The sequence below is a fragment of the Heliangelus exortis genome, chromosome 8 (genome assembly GCF_036169615.1).
Source record: "Heliangelus exortis chromosome 8, bHelExo1.hap1, whole genome shotgun sequence".
Taxonomy (NCBI): domain Eukaryota; kingdom Metazoa; phylum Chordata; class Aves; order Apodiformes; family Trochilidae; genus Heliangelus; species Heliangelus exortis.
In genome coordinates, this window is record NC_092429.1 from 30,345,468 (window position 1) to 30,366,385 (window position 20,918).

Consider the following 20,918-nt stretch of genomic DNA (forward strand, 5'->3'; position numbering starts at 1 on the left):
GAAAGACAGAGAAATAAAATCATCCTGTGATATATGAAAGAGGGAGATGGGAGACCCTAGATAAAATCTGGGTTCCTTTGAAGTGAAGGCTGAGAAGATTAGTAATTGAATTAAAGCCACTCTTTTTTGGAGTAGATATACTCTTACCCTGGCTAAGCAATTTCCTGGTTCGGGTTTTTATCACTTCCCAACACCTGCTCATTTCAGAGGGTGACACTCCAGAGATGACTCTGAGCTGGTGCCAGCAGCCAGCACTTCTCACTCCCCTCTCACCCGCCTCCACCCCCTGCCCCGCTCCCGACACACACCCCAAGATCCAATGACAGCACATGGCCACAGCTTCATGACACTGCCTCTGCCTCTCCAGAAGGACAGGTCCTTCAGAGAGCAGCAGCCACAGCAGCTGTCAGCCCTCACAGAAAACGTCTTCATCATGGCTTATAAAGCAGCACATTTGGCCTTTAAGTCGCGCTGGGACAAGACAGATGAAGAACTCTGTAGGCATAGCATGTCCTTCATTTTGCATAAGGCAATCCGAAATGATTTCTTTCAGAGTTACCTTTATCTGCTGGAAAAGCTTCCCCTGGGTGAGTAGCTGGTGGGCAGGAGTGTCTGTGTGCTCGTGTGACTGTGCTTTGGACAGCAGGATCAGATGGCAGAGTGCAGACACATTAATGGCAGCAAGCAGGGGTTTTGAGAGACCCAGCTAGAGAGACTACAGATAGCTAAACCATTCAGTGCTCTCCCACTCAGCTCCCTCCAATCCAGTGCCCTGATTTCCCTGAATGCTCCAGAGATTTTTAGAGAGGGACAAAGAAGAGACCACAAGGGTGAAAGAGCATTGACCTGTTTGGAAGTTGGAAGGACAAAAAACTAGCAGAGCAGATGGGCCTTACTTCCTGTTGCCTGATCCTTGTTTTGTTGTCACTCAGTGTGTCCTTAGCCTTGTCATTGGTATCGTTTTGGACAAGTGCTTGAAAGGTGATGATTTTAATTTTTTTTCCAAGTCTTTGTAATTCCAATCTCTGCGGCAGGCTGCCTAACCTACTGCTTGTTATCTGGAAGGAAGATGCTTCCAAAATCTTCATTTATAGCCAATCTTCATTTATATTTCATTTATATTTCAGTGAAAGCCTCTGCTTGTTTGTTTGTTTTCTTTTTCTTTTTCTTTTTTTTCTTTTTTTTTTGTATTTTAGATGCAGAAAATGTATGTTCATTTCTCATGAAAATTTGACCCTGAATAAGAAACAAAATTTCCCTGGGACAGTGTACCTAAAAAGTAGATTTGACTTCAGCCAGTATTATGATAACATGTCACTTTTTGAGCATAATTCTTCAGCCTCCACTCTATGTTAGAAGTGTAGGAATTTAAGATGAAAAAGATGTGTCTGTGCAACCTGTTAAACTACTCAGTAAATTCTTGAGAGCTCCTTTGTAATGGAATGATCCTTTTAGGTGACTGGATTATTTTACCCTGATTGTGTGAAACTGTGCAGACCCCCGTGAGAACTGTGCTTCAGATGGCAAAATTCAGGAGTCTGGTAAAGAAAAAAAACATTTCCATGTTATCTTAGAAATCTGATGTGGCTTTTCAAATGCAGAAATATCTGCAGCTATTTAAAATGAAACATGGAAGAAAAATACCCCTGTCCCCCTAGTGGTAGGTAGCAGTGAGCAATGGAACGGGAGGGAAGATGGAAAGGAAGGAAAGTCAATTATAGGTTGCTTGAATCTCAAGAAGTCTATGAAAATGTTATTCTTTCATTTGTTTTGAAAATAAACACAACGTTTTAGAAACTCAGCAGGAGTTCCTGCAGTGTTAACTGTTTGTATAAGTACTGATAGATCATTTTAAGGCTGGAAGGTGCCATTATGAACATGTAGCTTAGAATTTCATGTAGAAGTTCCTACATCGTGCTCCTGACATGACTGGCTCACAGTATATATTTATGAAGACAAAAGTACTTTGATTTACAGGCTGCAAATGACTGAGAATCCATCCATCCATCCATCCATCAAGCTGTTTCCAGGCATAATTGCTTCACTCTTGTAAAACTGCATTTTATTTCTTGTCTGAATTTTATTTGAATTTCCATTCCCAGCCAACAAGCTTTGTAAAATGTTCCTGTCAGACTGAAGCTTCTCTCTGCCAGGCTTTTCATGGCCTGAGCTATTAAAACTTCACTGAACAGCTTCTGGATGGGTGGACAATCCAATGTGTAAGAAGTTGTTGGGGGATTGGGCTCAGGAAGTAGTGATGGAATCTGGAGGTCAGTGGTGCACCAGAAGGGTCTGTCCTGGGACTTATCCTGTTCCACATCTTCATCAATAACCTTGAGTAGGCCAGATGAGGTACATCTGGCCTCATGTTTGTCCCTGCTTCAAGCAGGAGCTTGGACCAGAGACCTCTTCCAGTCCCTTCTGAGCTGGATTATCCTGTGATGGAGAAGACAGAATGTGTGGGGTCTGAACATCTCTGCAGAGTGACATTTTCCAGTTCAGAATGGAATGGAGCAGAATGGAACTGAACTTGTGACTTCAAGACTAGATCCAGATTCATCTCTCTTCAGTGGCTGGAGCAACACTAGGACTGTGATGTAGCAAGGGCAGTTAATGTTAACCCTAAGCATGAGTAATAACCAAGTCTCACATTCAAACTTGCAGTGCTGCCCAGGCTCAGCCAGGTAGGAAGTTTGTTTCAGGCTGTGCTAAATCCACACTACCCCCACTCCACTGCCAGGTTCAGAGGTGGAGCACTTGGCCATGTTTACCTGTGAGCTTGAGCTTATCTGGGATCACAGCCTGTTAAGAGAAAACATGTCACTTTTACAGACTAGGGTAACATTTCTAAATAAAAGACATGAGTAACCTTAGGCCCTGATCCAACAATGTACTTAAATGTGTGTGAATGCCCTTAAGCCCAGTGGGCTTTAATACAGCTCCTCAGATGCTGGAAATTATGCATGTGTTTACATGGGCTGTGGGACCTGGTGCCAAGGGGGTGAGATCTGCAATGGAAAACTCAGCTGATCAGTCCATGGAGACACACACACACCCATGTGGGAGGCACGTGTCTGGAAGTAAAACCTGCTTTGGGGGTGGCCTGATGTGCATCCTCTAGAAAACATAATTTAAGTGGTTCTCAGACCACAGTAGAAAGGTGAATTCCACCCTGAACCCAGAGAACTAATTTTTCAGCTGATGCACATAGCAGATGTTGCATTTAAAAGGGAATGCTAAGCCAAACTGGAATTAGTTCAGTATCTCACAGAAAGCAGTTGGAGCCTTGAAATAATGCTCACAAATAAAAACTTCAAAAAAATTACTCACAACATTTACTTCTGCCACAGAAATTTAGCTGAGTAAACCCCTGCAACCATGAACTGTAAGACAGGCTGCTGCAGGGTAAGATTGCACCCAATCTTACATGTTAAGTGGTCTTAAGAGATTGAGATCAGATGCACTGGGAAAAATAATTTTGAACCAATCCGTAAGAAAATATTAGATAGCATGTTTTGGACTTTGCAGGGCAGAAGGGCTTAGAGAGATTCTCTCTCTCTCTCTAGACCAGGGGTTGGCCTTCAGCTGTAGGTCACCACTCTGCATCCAGACTGCCACTGCAAATTATTAATGTCTCATGACTGTGGAGTGACCTTTAGGGAGCCAGTTCCTGTTTTCAGCCTGCTTTTGCAGTGGATTTCTTTTAACCATCTCCACTTGGGGGACTTTCTAGCAGATTCAGGAGAGATGCCAAGTGTGCCATGGGAACAGTTTCTTTCTATTTTACTAGAAACACATTTCTAACCTGAAACCTTCAAAAAAACCTTAAAAAGTCACCTGACTGAACACTGAAAACATTGGGTTTGAAAGAGAACTTCTCCCCCCAGCCCCAGTTTCTGGGAGACTTGCAGGCTCTGTCATCCTGTCCTGCCTATGTCCTGCTTTGCAAAGTTCATTGAAGTGAGGCTGTGCATTCGGTCAGACCCCACAAATGTTTCATTTCCTGATGCACAAGATGGTCCCACATGGGTCATGGGAAGGGAGGTGCCTCTGGCTAGACAGGTCCTGTGGTAAGGGGGGGGCATGCTGGAGCAGAGCTGCAACATTTACTGCCACCAAGGACAGGTTTGCCTCCTCAGGCTTCTCTTTTGGGGTACATTACAGCTGGCAAACCTCCTTCTCCCTCTGGTCCAGGTACAGAGGTGAGGTCTATTGGCTGTGTCAGGAAAATTGGGTTGTGCTTTGGGAGAGTTGGCAGTGGTGCAAATTTGTGAGAGAGTGGAGGAACATTGAGGGTGCAAGAGGTGGAAATCACCTTTATAGGTCACATGAGTGGGGGTCAGCAGGAGACACCTTTGGGTATAGTGCCACCCTTTCCCCCAGCCTGTGTCCTTGCATGCCCTCAGGTGGGAGAATTGCACAAAAAGAGGTTTATTAAGCTTGATGCATATAGAAGAGCCTATGGATGCTAAGCCCAGAGCTGGCTTTGGATGCCAGCAGATAAGGCAGGGCTGGGAGGGCCCAGCTGGCCTGGGAGAAGCTGCAGTCAGCTGCTGTGTGCTTGCAAGCCCCTGCAGGCACTCTGCAAGCCTGACACTGGGTGTGAGTGAGCAAGCTGAAGGCACACACCACGGATCAGATATCCTGAACAGCAGAGCATCCCCATGTGTTGCCTCAGGTCAGGATCATGCTTTGGGTAGAAGGACTCTTAATATTGGTTGTTCATGGTGCCTGCAGCACCCTGTCCTAGTGTGCAGAGAGCCTGTAAGTGCCTTTGCCTTCAGTCTGGCAGAATGGGATAAATCACTGTCCCTTGATAGGTCCATTAAATAAACCTTAAAAATTATCACTGCAGTCTTATATGGAAAATTTTGTGAAGCAAACATGCAGGGATTGGGGTCTGTCCATCAGACAGGCTGCCATCTGAAAGGAAGAAAACACCAACACAGAGAAAACAAGATTGTGCCACCCCTGGGGGAAGATGGAGATTGTTTCCTGAAAGAATCACTGCCACTGATGGAGCCTTTTTCCCAGGCTCTAGGAGCCACCCTGGCCAAGTTGTGCTGGGGATTGGCTGCTGCCCCCTTCATATTAATTTCTTCAGCTAAATGGTTTCTACTGAGTATGTGAATATAATCAGTGGAGTGTGTAAAACCCCCAGGTTTGACCCTTGCTGAGCTGAGGGCTTCTTGTGGTATAAATTTCTCAGGCATAACATAAATGTGTAATGGATTAAAGCTTTAATAGTATCCATTCAGCAGTTGACTTAAGCAGGTGATGACAGGAGGGGCTGGTAATGCTGCTTTTGTTGGATGAAGGATATGCTGGGCATGCTGCTTATGTGTAACCCAATAGCACTATTCTGTTCTGAGTGGTCCTTGGTGGTAATTATTCCCCATCCTACTTCCTTTGTATCCCTCTCATTTGCCTCCAAAATGTCATTCTCCTGCTGAGGATGGGCAGGCACACACTTATCATTCCCTGCTGAGCTTGCTTGCCCTCAATAAATACATTCTAAGCTTATATTCAGGGCTTCTGGTCTAGCTCTCATCCTCTACTCTCATCTGAGCCCTCAAGCCCACAAGAAAGCTGGGGGAAGGCTTTTGACATGGGGGTGCAGGGAGAGGACAAGGGGAAATGGGTTAAAACTGGAAGAGGGGAGATTGAGGTTGGACATGAGGAAGAAATTCTGTAATTTGAGGATGGTGAGCCCCTGGCCCAAGTTTCCCAAGGAAGCTGTGGCTGCCCCATCCCTGGCAGTGTCTCAGCCCAGGTTGGATGGGGCTTGGAGCACCCTGGGCTGTGGGAGGTGTCCCTGGCCATGCAGGGGGTTGGGAATGGATGAGCTTTAGGTCCCTTCCAACCCAAACCAGTCTGGGATTCCCTGTGTGGAGGACATCATTCCTGTTCCCCAGCCAGCAGAAGCAAGGCCTGGCCTGTTGACACCCTTCCTTCCCATGGAATTCCAGTCCCATGGAATTCTAAAGATGCAATGACAAAGCACTGGTCCCTCTGTGTACACAGTGGGGAGCTCTCCCTTTCTGTTGTTACTGACCCAGAGGATGTTGCTGCTGGATCATTTCCAGTGCACACAGGAGATCTGCAGCAGAGCAGGTCCCACACTGCAAGGTGACACTTCCAAAGAGTTGTTCCCAGGTGACTTCATGGGCAGGGTTGGAGTCGTGTTTTCACTGGAAGGGTTGTCTGGGAGTAGCTGTGTGTCATACACACAGGACAGTGGCTGCACAGCTGTGTGTGTGAATGAGCTACTAAGAGGAGCAAACTGCTCACGACTGCCTTGATCCAAACGTTGGAGCTGCAAAACATAACTCTGAGTATGGATACTGCTACTGGTGGTACCTGGTACTGTGCAGGTAATCATGATTTGTGATGTGTACAATGGAGGGCAAGAAAGCATCAGTTATAATATACAGTTGGGAAATTGGACTGCCTCTGTCAGCAAAAAAAACCCCAACTTTTGTTGTTTGTTAAAGTTCTCATCCAAAATACTCCAATCAGTTATTGTAGGCTTTGTAATACTGACATTTAGTAAGGCATTTCTGTATCAGTATGCATTTCTGCATAGTGCTGTGTACCTGTAGTAACCACCCTGGCTTAAAGAAGTCTTTATTAATAACATATATATTGTGTATACATCACATATTTCTCTACACTGAGTATAGAAGAACCCAGGATGCAGGGGATAGAGCTCAGCTGTTTAAAGAACATGGAAACATAGTTCTTCACCCAGCAAAGCTCACAGAGAAACAGCTTCAAACTTCTGATTGCTGGATTGTTACCAGTAAATTGTCAAGCAATGAAAAGAACCATCCAAGCCCCTGGCACCCAGGAAATTTCCAGTGTATCACCCACTGATTAACTCACTCCTTCATCTCTGACACAGGAGAACTTAGGACTGTCTCTTCTAAATTGTTTCCCCCCTTGTGCACTCCTCTAGGCCTGCAGCTACCATCTGCTCTTTGGTTCAGCTTTCTTGCAGTGCCACAGACTGTACAGTATCACTAAAAATAAACCAGAGCCAAGTCCCTCATTCATCCCTTCTCTTGCTGCACTCCCTGGGCAGCTGTCAGTGCCTGGGAAGCATATCTGGAAACCTGCAGAACAATTAGGTTTCTGAGAGTGGAAATTATGACCCTGCATAGCAATAAAAGCCATGCACAGCTTTTCTGGGAGCAAATCAACCCCCTTGCTCCCTTTGGCATGCATGTTCATGCTTTAAATCTGAAATCACTTGTTACTGACACAAAAACATTACCTGTGATGACACAAATGATGTCCGAGCCCGGCAGGTACTAAATACACCCATGGGGTGCTGTATCCCTTCAAAGCTGTGCAGGAATAAATCCCACTTCAGAAACAGCTTCGAAGGCTGATCTGAGGTTTCAGAGGTCACCATTTTGCCTCCGGAGCTCAGAGCTCAGCCAGCAGTATCCGTCCTTAACAATAAAATGGTGGTTTATCTGCTTGCAGTGAAGCTGTACGCTTTGACAAGCCAAGTTATCAATGGGGAGATGCAGTTCTACGCCAGGGCCAAACATTTCTACCGGGAGGTGCCAGCCACAGAAGAGGGCATGATGGGAGACTACATTGAGCTCTCCAATATAGACGTTGAATCCTCCAGGGAGTTTCTCAGGAATTTTGTTGGGGTGAGTCATTTAATCCCATCTTTTGCAAGAAACAGTGGGGATGTGTCACAAATGACATGCGCTGGGCCCAGGCACACACGTTGTCAACGATGCCACACGTTGTGTGTGCTGTGCAGTGACTGCCACGGGGCTGGCAGTGTGTTCTGCCAGGCCATGCATCCTCATGGATACACATTTTGCCTGGCCACCTGTGGTTATTGCCTCCTTTGCATTCTCTTCTCATGCACCAAAGGTGCAAAGGGGCTTGTTGGAGGAGTTCTTAGAGCTGCGTTTTGATGAGATACTAATTCACAGTGCAAGGCAGGGACCTTTCATGTTAAAATCCTTGGTGGCCTCAGTGGGAGATTTTTCTCTGCTAATTCCTGCTGTTCCTTTGGGAAAGCAACTGAGACTAAATGCCAAATGTCTCTTTTGCCTATTTATAGATGTTTCTGAGAATGGTGCAACAAAACCCAGCCCTCCCCTGCCTCCCCCCTCTCCCCAAACATTAGAAGTACATAGAATAAGCAAGCCATTAGGAAAAGGTGGTTTGTTTTTTTTCTTGAGCATTCCAGTGTCCCCAGGGACCTTTGCAGGCAGACTTCTAAATGCCTGTGAACATCTTCAAAGGTCTGCTTTGACCTAAGATGGGACTTTAAAAGCACTTCCAATAGCAATATCACTTTGGCACTTTGCTTTCTGAAAACCCTGTTGATGCGTAAATGTGTCTTTGGGAATCTGCAAATCTTTACAAGTGTAATGTGATGGTTTTCTGGCTGCCCATCCCTCCTCCTAGGGGAAAACCCACTAAATTAGCTCAACAGCAGTATTAGATGCTTAAGTATCCACAAAGCAACAGGAAATCAAATTTTGTAAGTTGTGCTGCTTACAGAATGACTACTTCTGTGTAGTGCTACCATAGATCTTTCATTTTCTCCTCAAACATACAAATTTGGGATAGCTAGCTGACCTTTTTTTAGTCTTAATGATCTACTGTGGAAAGGAAGCTCAATAGTTTAATTAGATGTTGTGTATAGAAAAGGGCACAGTTTAAAGTGGATTGGGATGGGAAATGACTGTGGTTTAACAACAGAAATCATAGAGCAGTGAAGAGCAACTGAGGGCAAAGTTTTCTGTACCTGATAAGAGGGAGGATTTTGGGGCAGTGAGCCAGGAAAACACAAGTGAACAGCCTCATTTTTTACATGAACAGTCTTTTGTATAAATGCAAAAAGTAATGCAAAAAGGCTTCACAGCATTTCATAGCCTCTCCTTATCAGGATTTCTACAAAATAAATACAAAGGGAGTTCAGTGAGGGACCTGAACGTGACAGTAAAATGCCATTTCCAGAAGAGGGGAAATGCAATTGATAAACCCAGAAGGCAGCTCAAGTCATATTCCTTAAATTTGATTTAAGTCTTGTTTGAGGGACATCTGTGGAATTCAGGGGGTGCATAAGTGTGTACCTGGGGAAAGATTTCACACCTCCTACACACAGCATAGACTCAGTTTCCTGAACAGTCAGTTTAAATCACATTCTTATGCTTTCCCATCTCCAAACCCTGAAAAGGAAAGCAGTACAGACTGCAGCAGAGCTTCATATGCCAAGGAGAAATCATGCACAGTGCATCAGGTGTGATGACAGATATAAAATACTCCAGAGCAGAATTCCTACTCCTGTTATTAGCTAGGGATAGGAAGGATACTCTGAATGGCTAAGATCAAACAAGGGGGAAAAAAAAGCCAGAGAGGAATCTGCACATTTTGCTAAATCTGATTTAGTTTGTCAAAGCCTGTCCTCTCTTGAGATACAGTCAATTGGTTATGTTACTTAGAGTTTATTTTCCTTTCTTATTACTGCAGTTTCAATCTTACTGAATCAGATACAGATATTTACTGGGTTTCTGTAGCAGTGACTTTACTGCAGAGCTACTTGGAGTTATGTCTTCCCAAGTTTATGGCTCTACAAATTATTTATTTTTTTCCCAATAAGGTGATCAAGATACAAAAATATTTGCTTCAACCTATTAGGGCTGATACTTTCTTTTTTAAAGAGTAGTTTTAAAAAATCAGAAAATAGAAAAATCAATTTCAGATGAACTTAGCATGTTTAGCTTAATTTTCTTTATTGTTTTACCCTCTGAAAAACTTTTATTTTCAAGTCAGTTCCAAAATGAAAAATGCTGTTTATAAGTGAAAAGTTGACAAGTTGTTTTGGGGGGTTTTTTCCTTGAAAGTCATGAAAGAGAAGTATCTTGACACTTTCAACATTCTTTCCCATGTTTTTTGGCTATAACTATTCTCTAGATTCGAAATACCAATTTCACAGAGAGTTTTATTCTTTCAGAACTTTCTTTTCTGGCAAAATGAGTGCTCTTTAAAAAAACAGTTGCCCAGTTCCACTCAAATTACCTCTCTTGAGTTAGTTTGGCTGGTGTGGAAATGCCACACAGTGACATTTCCCTTACATGACTGATGTTGCATACCTTCATGTATGGCATTTCTTAGCATGATTCTTAGCACCACTGTAAACTGAGCTACAGATTTCTTTACCATTGGAGAATTTATCTTGCTTGGGCACATGGAAGGAATTACAGGGAGGACTCAGGACTTCACTTATATTTCAGCATGTCTCCTTCTCAGGCGAGTCAAACCGAGTTAAAAGTGCCACTGTGCTCAAGTGAAGAGGTTTTATGTGTGTGTGGGCAGAACTCAAACCAAGAGCAACACTGTGTGAGCCAAGAGTGCTGAACAGACAAGCTCCAGGCTGTCCTAGGTACAGTCATACTGAGGGGTTATCAGCAGAGCTGTAGCACTGCATGTTTATGGCAGTGTGTTAGAGCCAGTTAAAGCCTTGCTGTCTGCACAGACACTGTGTTTCCAAGTGTCTAATCCGGAGGTAACGTGTAAAAAAAAGGAAATAAAGAAAACAAAGAAGCCATTAATGCAGGACCAGTTGTGAGCTAGAGGTGTTTGAAATAATACAGACAGAGACTATATTAAATTTATAGCTCCCTTTCTCCTTTCCTTGCCCTCAGTTCACCTGCCTGATTGGCTGCTTGCTGAATGAAAAGCTTCTGGAAAGTGATTTTTCTCTTGTTTAATCAGGGGAGTGGAGGAGATGTCGTTAAAAAATGCAAATTTTTAGTATTATTTTTATTTAGAAAGAAAATCCCTTGTGATTTTTTATCTATTTATTAAACTGATTTTTTTTTTCTCCTACATATCTACACTCTCTTTCTGCTTTTCCAAGACCCGAGGTAATAGCAACAGGAACAAATCCCCAGCTTTTTTATCCCTAAGGAAATCTGTGAGTGCCCCATTTAGCTTTACAGAAAGACTTTTGGGTGTATGTGTGTCCTAACTGATAGTGATTCTGAGTAATGGGAAGCAGGTAATCAGAGGAGCAATGAATCTTATATTTTCATCTGTTCTCTGATTTAAAATTTTCACTAATACTATTTTTTTTTAAAATAAGACTCTGAATTTCAACTCAATTAGGCTTTTGGGAAAACGATTGCCTTCCAAAGAAAATGTTAATACCCTGTCAAAATTCTGAGCACTCCCAAACTGAAAATATATTAGCTGAACATGGAATTATGTCAACATTTTCATTACAAATGGAGCCATGGTGCTTTGCCTTGCTTCTCAACTGACTGACTGGTGCTCTTGCTCCCTTTCAGTCTGGGCTCAAGCTTCATCTCCCCTGATTCTTCCATTTCCTTCTTCTTGATGGCAAATAGAGATGTGTCATCTGAGGCCCTTGCCATGATTCCCTGTTTTAAGTGGAAGTGCTGTGACTGGAGGTTCTCTGAAACACAAGGGTCAAAGGAGTAGATGGCTTTTTGTCAAATTCTGTCAGCTCTTTTGGTAAATCCCTCAGTTTTCTCACCAGCTTTCTGGAAGATTTCTACTCAATCCCATCAGTATGTTGGGATACATACATATTCCCATATGTAATCCAGCAGCAAGCAGTATGGAAATCCACTTTGTGAGGATCCAAGACACCTTTCCTTCTCCTCTCATGAAGGCCATGTGAAGAGCAGCCCACATTTTCTGTCTAGCCCCAAACAGGCATCCCCTCCAGAGTCCCGTAGGGCTGAAGGCTCGTGGCCTCACTGGGAGATGACTCTTTCCAGGTGCAGAAATTGGGACATCAGCCCTGGTGAGAGCCTTTGAGGTCCTTCTGCTCTGTCTGCATTTCCTCTGTGTACCCAGGTGCTCAGCTGGGCTACTCGTAGCCACGGCATTGAGGGGCTGTCCCACTCAACCAAGGCCAGAAAAGCAGGGAGTTGGGTGATTTATGCTCGGTCATTACAGAGGGGGTCTCCCAATGAGCAGGAAGAGCAAGACTCTACCTGGGCTGCTTTCCTTCAAGAGCAGTGAGGTTGCAGCAAGGGCTTTGGCCCAGAGCTGTCATTTCAATACTCACTTCCAGGGAACAGGGAAAAGGGAAAAACATTTGCTTTTTGTATTTTTGCTTAACAGATAACTTTGGCCCGGGGAGCTCCAATCCCACATTGTGCATGTGCAGGCTTAAAATTTCAGTTTTACAAAACAGCAACAAGCTCTTTAGAGCCTTTTTATAGGTAGAATGGAAGCTTTAGGGCTGAAATACAGCTTTCACTATAAAGCTCCTTTTACAGAGAGTCATTGTTTTCTCATAGACATATCCTTTGTGCCACATTTTTTCGTGTCTGATCTCTGTCCAGAGGTGATATTTACGGAGAGTAAAAAAGAACAGTTAAGCAAAATTTACTGATCATCTTTCTTGTGCCTGTGCCTAAAAAAGAAATCCTATATATGCTCCACTCTAAACTTTTTTGAGTGATCTTAAGCTACCTACAAGACCAAGGTCTTTGTTCAAACACAGCTTATTTGGAAAAACCTCCTCTCCAAAAGCTCCAAAATGCTCTCCAGAGCACTGGCTCTCTGCAGAGGTGTTGTCCACGGGCACCTTGGGACTTCTGTGCTGCAGAATTGATTTCTCACCTTCAAGATTTGGGATATGGTTACTTTTTTTGTTGAGGCTTTCCCAGGACTCAGAAGGTGGCTCCTCTATCCATGGAGTTGGCTTTGAGCTACCAGGAGTTGGCAGATGAAGTTCCAAGGGCTTCCCAAAGACCGGTGGGAGAAAGCTCAGAGCCTGTACAAGTTTATGCCTCTTCTTTTGCCACACAAAAACTTCTTGTACAGCAGTAAGGCCGTAGCTGGTTAGCAGACAGATGCTGTGATCTCTCAGGTGGTATTTTTCAGATTTTTAAACTCTTTTCTTGTATCCCACAGGGGGTGGGGAAAGCTGACACCAACCGCGCCCTGGACTGCGGCTCCGGGATAGGGCGTATCAGCAAGCACGTCCTGCTGCCAGTTTTCAAGAGTGTGGAACTGGTTGATATGATGGAGAATTTCCTGGCTGAGGTCCCAAACTACCTGCAGGGCAAAGAGGACAGAGTAGAGATGTATTACTGCAAAGGCCTCCAGGAATTCACTCCAGCTCAACAAAGATATGATGTCATCTGGATTCAGTGGGTTTCAGGTCAGTTCAACATGGTTCATCCAGCCCAGCATCCTAGGGCACTATGCAGCCTATGCTAAAGTTTATAATAAAAGAATGATGCAGCTGTAAAAAGGAGGTTTTCAGATCTTTGGGACTGCTTCCTAATATCTCACAGAGACTTCTGAGAGTTCTTCCCCCACCATATGTGCAGTGGGTACAAGCCAAGTTGTTTTTATTTCTGGTCACATACTGGAGGAATGTATATATTGTTGGCAAGTAGCCTGCATTATAAGATGCAGCTGAGGAGTGGGCCTTATATATGGATTTTCTTGAGCAGGAATCCTCCTCCTTAGTTGCCAGTGCTGCAGACAGATGGGGTTGGCCTCACCTGTGAGCAGGGATTCCTTAATCCAGACTTTGAGGTATTTCAGAAAACAATCTGAAAAAAGCCATAGTGAAATCATCAACACATATGAACAAGATTATGTCTCACAGATGCACTGACACTTGAAAAGGTTTACTCAGCTGTGTCCCACAGTAGCCTCTGATGTAAGAAATAACTTGTTTCTACTCCTGCAGACACCCCAGTGAATGCATTAAGAGAAGCAGACTGGTGATCAGATAATATGTCCCATGTTCTTCACAAAAAAAAAAAAAAGAAGGTCCTTGATTTTTTATAGAAAACCTGATCCAGTTCCTAACTGTCCTTCCAGAAAGAAGATTTTCTGTGAACCTAAGTGGCCATGGTGCACTTTCAGCTGGCAGAAGTCATTATTCTATAGCACTAGAGGAGATCTGAACAACTCCTTCTCTCCAAAACCCTGGGGATAATTTCATGCTAGGCAGAAAAAAAAAGAGAGAGAAAGGGAGACAGATTAGCACAGGAGTTCTGGTTTTATTCCAGAATGCTTATTTCTCCTCTGCACATAGTCTTAAAAAGTAACGAAACTGGGCTTCTCAGAACAGCTCCTAAGAGCTGTACAAGACAATTGCTTCAGAACAGTACCATTTTCATTTGTATTTTTGCTCTTCTTGAGCAGTCATTGCAGTAACTGTGACTCCTGCATTATCTTGTGAGCAAATCTGATCCAATATGAGACTGGATGAGCCAAGACTGTGCTGCTCAGCTGTGTGGCTGCTGCGGAGGGGAGCAGGAGCCTTTGCTTTAGCACAGACACAGATCTGAGTCTCCACCCTCCATCAAGTGCAATGAAATATTTAGTGATCCTAAGTATTCATCAGACTTCTACCCCTGTCTTCAATTTGGCTGAAATATGCCAGCAAGCTCAGCTCTTTTTGGTGGAAGCAAGGGCAGGGCTGTCTGGCAGAGAGCAGCACTGTGAAGATCTCATTTTGTTTGGAACCAAGGCTAAAAGCTGAATTAAGAGAACATTACATTCCAAACTAGGTGGTCAGAAGCTTCCATGAATATTGCTGTTGCAATCTTGAATTCTCTTATATGTACATAAGCCCAGGCTCATATTTTATGAAAAGATAAAAATTCAAGTTTCTATTTCATACAGAAATTGCCACTTCTCTTCAGTTTGAAAAGTATTCAGCTTTAGCCTTCAGGGCTTTTTTCCTTCTTCCTTTTTTGGGGGAGTGGCTAAAAAAACCTGACATGCTATGTCAAAATGTGGTTTTGAAATGCCACCTTCCATTTGTAAAAGTTTAAATCTTCCATCAGGAAAACTAAATATTTTGACTAGCAAATACAAGCAATTATTATTATTTTTTAAGTTTTTCACTCAGTTTCTGACCACCTGTCCTTGTTAATTCATTTTAGATGTTTAATGTGAGAGTTCTCATTTTGCTCTTCTCTGAGCCCTGAACTATTGATCTCACCACAACAGAAGTTTTGATTTTTGACAAAGAAGCATAAAACTCAAAATCTCAATAACATATTGAAAAGAATGTAATATTTTTAAATTTATGTGGTGTCTGTAGAAATCACAACAGTTTGGGGTAACATCAACAGCTTATTTTGCTGCTTGGAAGGTCTTGCATTCCTCACTGGATCTTTAATCCAGAACTCCTTTGATGAGTACATAATGTCAGGCAAAGTTAGATTTGCAGCATCAGAAGACAGCAGATTATCTATCTGAATTATCTGGTTTGACCTATTTTATATCATAGGCTGTTATATTTACTCCTTAAGCCTTGTACTGAGCCAGTAGTTTGTATTCAATTAAAACAAATCCTCAGAAAGTCAACCCCACTTGATTTGAGGGCTTCAGGAGGTGGTAAACACCCCTTCTGGTGGTAGTTTCCAAAGGGTAATTACTGACACTGTTAAACAGTTGTCACTTGTATCCAATATGAATTTGTTTTGCTTCAGCTTCCTGCCACTGATTCTTATTATGACTTTAACCACCAGACTGAAGAACCCTTCAGCACCTAGTATTTTCTCCACTATTCCCACTGACTTCTCTCTTTGTCTGTGGCTACTAATGGATCCTAAACGCTGATCTGAGTTTGTAACTGCTGATCTGATTGAATTACCCAAGAGAACATAATGAAATCTGGAGGAGTGGGACCTCTCCTGCAATAGATAGGGCATGGAGCCTCAGCTCCAGGTGCCATTCTGGTGTGTGCAGGGGACTCTGGGTGGTTAATCTATTTCCCATCTTTCCATCTCTAGGCTATCTGACAGATAAAGACCTCCTGAAGTTTCTCATCCGGTGCCAGGATGGTTTGAAGGATAATGGTGTTATTATCCTCAAGGACAATGTGGCCAGGGAGGGCTGTGTCCTGGATTGTCTGGATAGCAGTGTGATCCGAGACCTGAACATCCTGCACAGCCTGATTGCCATGAGTGGCCTCACCATCCTCAGAGAGGAGAGGCAGGAGGGCTTCCCTGAGCAGTGTGTCCCTGTCTGGATGCTGGCCATGCAGAAGGGTCCTGGCCAGTCCTGACTGCATCAAGAACTGCAGAGACTGTGGATGAGCCACAGGACTGGGAAGGAGAAAACCATCCACTGGAATCCTCCTGACCATGCACTGCTACTCCTGCAGCTCTGGGGCAACAACTCCTCAAGGACTGGAAGAGAGTTACAGCTGAGCCAGCTTCTCCAGGGGATAGTCTGCTTCTGAATCCTGCCTGCTTCACCATTCTTTCCTTTTGTTTTTTTAAGTCTTTCTCACAACTCCTTGTCAGATCTCTCTGTCATTAAGGAGTCAATACTGTACAGAACTCAACCAATAGAAAATAATTAGGTCTGAATTTTGTGGCTAATACATTTTGGAGTGTTCTGTGTGAGGTGTTCTTGAATAAACCTGGTTTTTACTATGGCACTTGAATCTTCTTGGAATTTAAGAAGAATCTGTCAGATTGCTGAAGCAGGAAATTCAAACAGCTTCTGGAAAACCTAACCCAAATTTTGGCTGTCATCACTATCTGTACTTTAAAGTACTTAAATGAAAAATGTAAGGAAAGCTGTATCCATTTCTTGGCACCAGCTATGCAGCTTTTCTTTTTTCTTTGTTTATTTGTTTCAGTTCTGGCAGTTTGGACAATAGGACAACCTTTTTAATTTTCCATTTTTTTGGAACTACTTTATCTTCCTGACATTTCTGCCACAGAACAATAGTGGGGCAGAAAGGTTTTCACACTCCAGGGGAAAACTTAGATGCCAAACGTAGGCATGTTTACATTGAATTTTTTTTAAAAAGATTGCCCCTCAAATTACATTCTGGAAAATACCTTTTTTTCAAAATGTTCACAGTGGAAACCACTTGAAAGCATCTCTTTATTACTCATAATGCTGTAAATTTCTTTCTTTCTCACATTCAGAACAAGTCTGGCACCATGTGCAGAGCTAATGGGATTTCATGGGGTGTTAATAGTAAGACTGTAAGAAGAACTAATACAGTATTGTATTAATTAACAACTGTACTAAACTGCAAAGGGTGTTACTGTAACCCCCAAACATCCATGATTTATATTCAAACAGCAGCTGTATAAGCCTGGATTTGCAAACACTAACACACATGCCATCTCCTTAAGGCTTGCAGAAAGGACACAGTGAGCTTCTTGTCCCCTTCATATAGGTGCAGAAAGTGCTGTGTGAGGACAGAAGTTAATTTAAAAAAAAAAAAAAAAAAAAAAAAGCCAGAATTTGAAATTCTCATTAATTCTGAGTGAGAACAAAATGGGAGCATTTTTAAAATTCCTTGCTGAAGAAAAACCACACAATCACAGACTTCTTCGAAGGTGATCAATTTTTTTATTCAGCCAAAGCCAAATGTTTCTTTTGAATTTTACTTCTTAAATCATTTGCACTTACAATATGAAGTGCAATAAACCCCAAATTAAATATGCTTGTTCAAAATTTTAGAATTTACTGATAACCACAGAATGGACTGTTTCTGACTGACAGAGTTTTCATCATGTTTTATTCCCCTGAAATGCACTTCTGGCAAAACTTACCAGACTTTTTAAAAAGTTGCATTGTGAAAAAAAAAAACCAACAAAGATGTTCTGATGGAAAGGGATTCCATAAAACCTCCTGCACATGACTGTAGTTTTCTGTGTCCAATATTGTCATCTGTGTTAGATTAACTCGTGTAGAAGCCTGAAGATAACAAGATCAGGGAATCTCTCAGCTGGATTTTAGTTCTCTTTGCCATCCTTTGATAACAAATCTCCAGTTCTGATTTTAATTGCATAACTCCTCTGGCAAGATGGTTGCATGTGCTGAGAATTCTGGATTTATGGCAGAGGGCTTCCTGCCGACAAGTCTTATCCAGTAATTGTTCCCTTAATATCCCATTGCTAATTGTAGCATTAAGGAAAACAGCCCTGGTGATTTGGTGAGCATCCTGGTGTGTCCTGTAACCTGGAAACTTCTGGTTCCCATGATGCAGAGGCTTCTGGAATGTTTTGGCTAATTCTTCCCTTCTAATCACCTGGCAATGGACATAAGTTTAGTGTATGGGTAACATTGCTAAAAACCCTAGGTGAACACTTCCATTTTGGAGTTGTCCTCAGAACTCAGTGCTTCAAATTCCCTCTAAGCCACCACAATGCTTCCACTCTGCTGAGCCTGCTAAAAGCTGCTGTGGGCTTTGTGTGCACGTGGGTGTGTGCAGACATCTGAAGGAAACCCAATCATCTGTTTTACAGGAGAGAGGCATCAGTCACACAGCCAGTAGCACTGGTTAGCAGTGGCAGGAGGATATTTAAAAGGCCTTTACTTGGATTACAAAATCATTTCTCCTTCACCATTGGTTTTTTAATTCCAGGCAGAGACATCTGCCATGGTGCAGAGTGCTTGGGGACTGCTGGGGATCCCAGTGCAACCCTGGCTGTGCCAGGCAAACCTGGGTGGTGTTGGTCACTGCAGTGGTGAGAGAACATTGTGGAAAATAGGGAAATGAACAGTTTTATGCAGATTTAAACAGCTGCCACACAGAATCTATCAGCTGTTCACTTACACACCAGAGTGGGTGCAGTGCAGTAAGGAGAGACAGGGTTCCAAGATGGATATAGAACCTAAAGTAGCTTAGGATGAAAGGTAGAATATAAATGACTGATATTGTTATCAGTCAAGTCCATTTTTCAAGGTAAAAATGTTCTTCCTGTGTTTCTTACAACTTACCCACTTGAATTTCCTGAATACACATACATAAACATATAATGAAAATTGGTTCCCTTAACTATGTGAGAACAGAGACAAGTAAAATCTTAATTTAGTAGAAAACCCCATATTTCATGGTTCCCACATTCCTGAAAATTAATGTTTCATGGCTATGTTGCTTCCACAGCAAAATATTAAAGCTTTAGTGGTGATATAATGAACCTCAGGAGTAAAGAAACACAAGCCCTCTAGAGACTTAACAACATGAGATTGCTGCAGACTGAATAATATTTTGGTTTCCTCCTTTTCCAAGGTATATTTTAATTCAAGAGCTCCAGTCAGACAGTGTAGGCCACCCTTAAATGTTCAGGAATTTGAGTAAGGGCCATTCTTGGCTTAAACGTTCAGGACTTTCTTCACTTAACAATAGTTTATGACAATGAATCACAAATTTCAAGCAGATCTTGCTTAGAAATCATCTCTGTATCAGTTGCTCTTTATCAAAGACTGGATAATGAACTCAATTGCTCTGCCTCAGCTTTCAGGGTGTTAAGACTATACCTTTAAAGAAGTCTTTAGTTGATCAGATTGCAGTGGGAGTTTGAACCCATTTGCTTGGTGCTGGTTTAAGGCTTGTTCACTATCTCGATGTTACCAGAAATTATATCCCAGATCAAGACTGCAGCTGAGGCAAGGTCAAGGTCCTGCAAGCTCAAGCTCTTATTCCCCACCAACATATAATTAGTGAAATACCCAATTAGTCCTTCAATCAGATGTTTCTCCCAGGCAACCCTGAGAGAGAAACTCAAATAAAAGCTTGGCCAAAGTGCAGGAATGCCCAGTTCTGCCCTGTCACCACCAGAACTCTTGGTAATGCTTTGTTTCCCCATGCCAGATCCAGTGCTTCTGTTCTGTGTGACTGAAGGCCAGATGTTATGGGAATGTGAGGTTCCTTCCAAGAGATCCTCAGCCCTGACATTAGCCCCTGAGTGCTACTGCAACACACACACACACAAAAATAATGCAAGGAAGCAATTATTACAGCAGACTGAACAGTGCAGCTCCAGCAACCATCAAAGCTCAAGCTGTTGATGTTCCAAAGGCAACTCAGACATTACAAATGTCCTTTTGTTCCCAACTGGAAGAGAGAGCCATCACTTTGGAACATATCACTGAATGGATGTTCTAAAATCTTTTATCTCAGAATACTGAAACGATCATATCAGATATTTTTAGTTTGACTTTTTCCTTTGGATGTTCATATAATCTAGCCCAGAGAGCACTATCAACACTCTATTTCAAACATGCAGTTTAGTACTTGTCTCTTTCAGTTGATGCCAGGTAGGCACTCCCAGACCTTTCTGCCAAAAGCAGCTCATGTTTTCTCATCATCACCATAAATAACACTGTTTGTCTGATGCTGTGCACTGCTTGACCTGGCAGCGTGCTGTGTGGTATTTGGGGTAAGCAAACAGAGGCACAGAAAGGTGACCTAGGTCTCATTACAGCTTTACCTAAGTGATGGCTATGAGTGATTAACATCTTCACAAACCAGGCCACTGCAGGCAGACATAAACTTACTCTGGTTGTGGCTGGAGCAGACTGAAAGGTCCTGGTTGTGGTTAGCCTGCTTATGAGGCCAACTTGCTGTGTCCTGCAGAGAGGGCTCAAGCTGAACAGTGTGCTCATAGACATGAATAGCTTGTGTTCTTCTCAAAGCATTGAAAGATGAACATGGTGTTTGCCTGAAGCAACAATAAAGACAGACAATGAGTGAAAAGTCTCTCTTCCCTATATCTCTCTTCCAAAAACGTTGAATTTGCAGGCATTTCAACCTGTTGGGGTGTTTTTATCTTTTTGCTATCTTGAATCTGTTGCCCCTCATCCTATCACAGGGCACAAGTGAGAAGAGGTTGTCCCTTCCTTCTTGACACCCAGCCCTCAGGTATTTATACACATTAATTAGGTCCCTTCTCAGTCTTCTCCTCTCCATACTAAGAAGCCCCAGGTCTCAGCCTTTCTCCATCAGGCAGGTGTCCCAGCCCCTTCATCATCATCCTCATAGCCCTCCCTTGTAGTCTCTCAAGTAAATCCCTGTCCCTCTTGAAATGGGGAGCCCAGAACTGGATGCAATACTGGGTGAGGTCTGACCAGAACCTGCTAGATCTGCTGCACACAGATCAAAATCTTTCTTT

The 20,918-nt window shown here is 42.9% G+C and overlaps 1 protein-coding gene across 1 annotated transcript; it reads left to right on the forward strand.

The window, feature by feature from the left end:
• Positions 1–331: 331 nt before the first annotated feature.
• Positions 332–18,079, forward strand: NTMT2 (N-terminal Xaa-Pro-Lys N-methyltransferase 2). Its single transcript, XM_071751440.1, has 4 exons — positions 332–587; positions 7,492–7,667; positions 12,934–13,183; positions 15,786–18,079. Exons 1-4 carry the CDS (start codon positions 344–346, stop codon positions 16,058–16,060), a joined length of 945 nt encoding a protein of 314 aa, XP_071607541.1. The 5' UTR covers positions 332–343; the 3' UTR covers positions 16,061–18,079.
• Positions 18,080–20,918: the final 2,839 nt, after the last annotated feature.

Coding starts and splice junctions, on each gene's coding strand:
- NTMT2 (XM_071751440.1), top strand. CDS start 344: ATGACACTGCCTCTGCCTCTCCAGAAGGACAGGTCCTTCAGAGAGCAG. Junction 7,668..12,933: donor TTCTCAGGAATTTTGTTGGG/GTGAGTCATTTA, acceptor TGTATCCCACAG/GGGGTGGGGAAAGCTGACAC. Junction 13,184..15,785: donor CTGGATTCAGTGGGTTTCAG/GTCAGTTCAACA, acceptor TTCCATCTCTAG/GCTATCTGACAGATAAAGAC.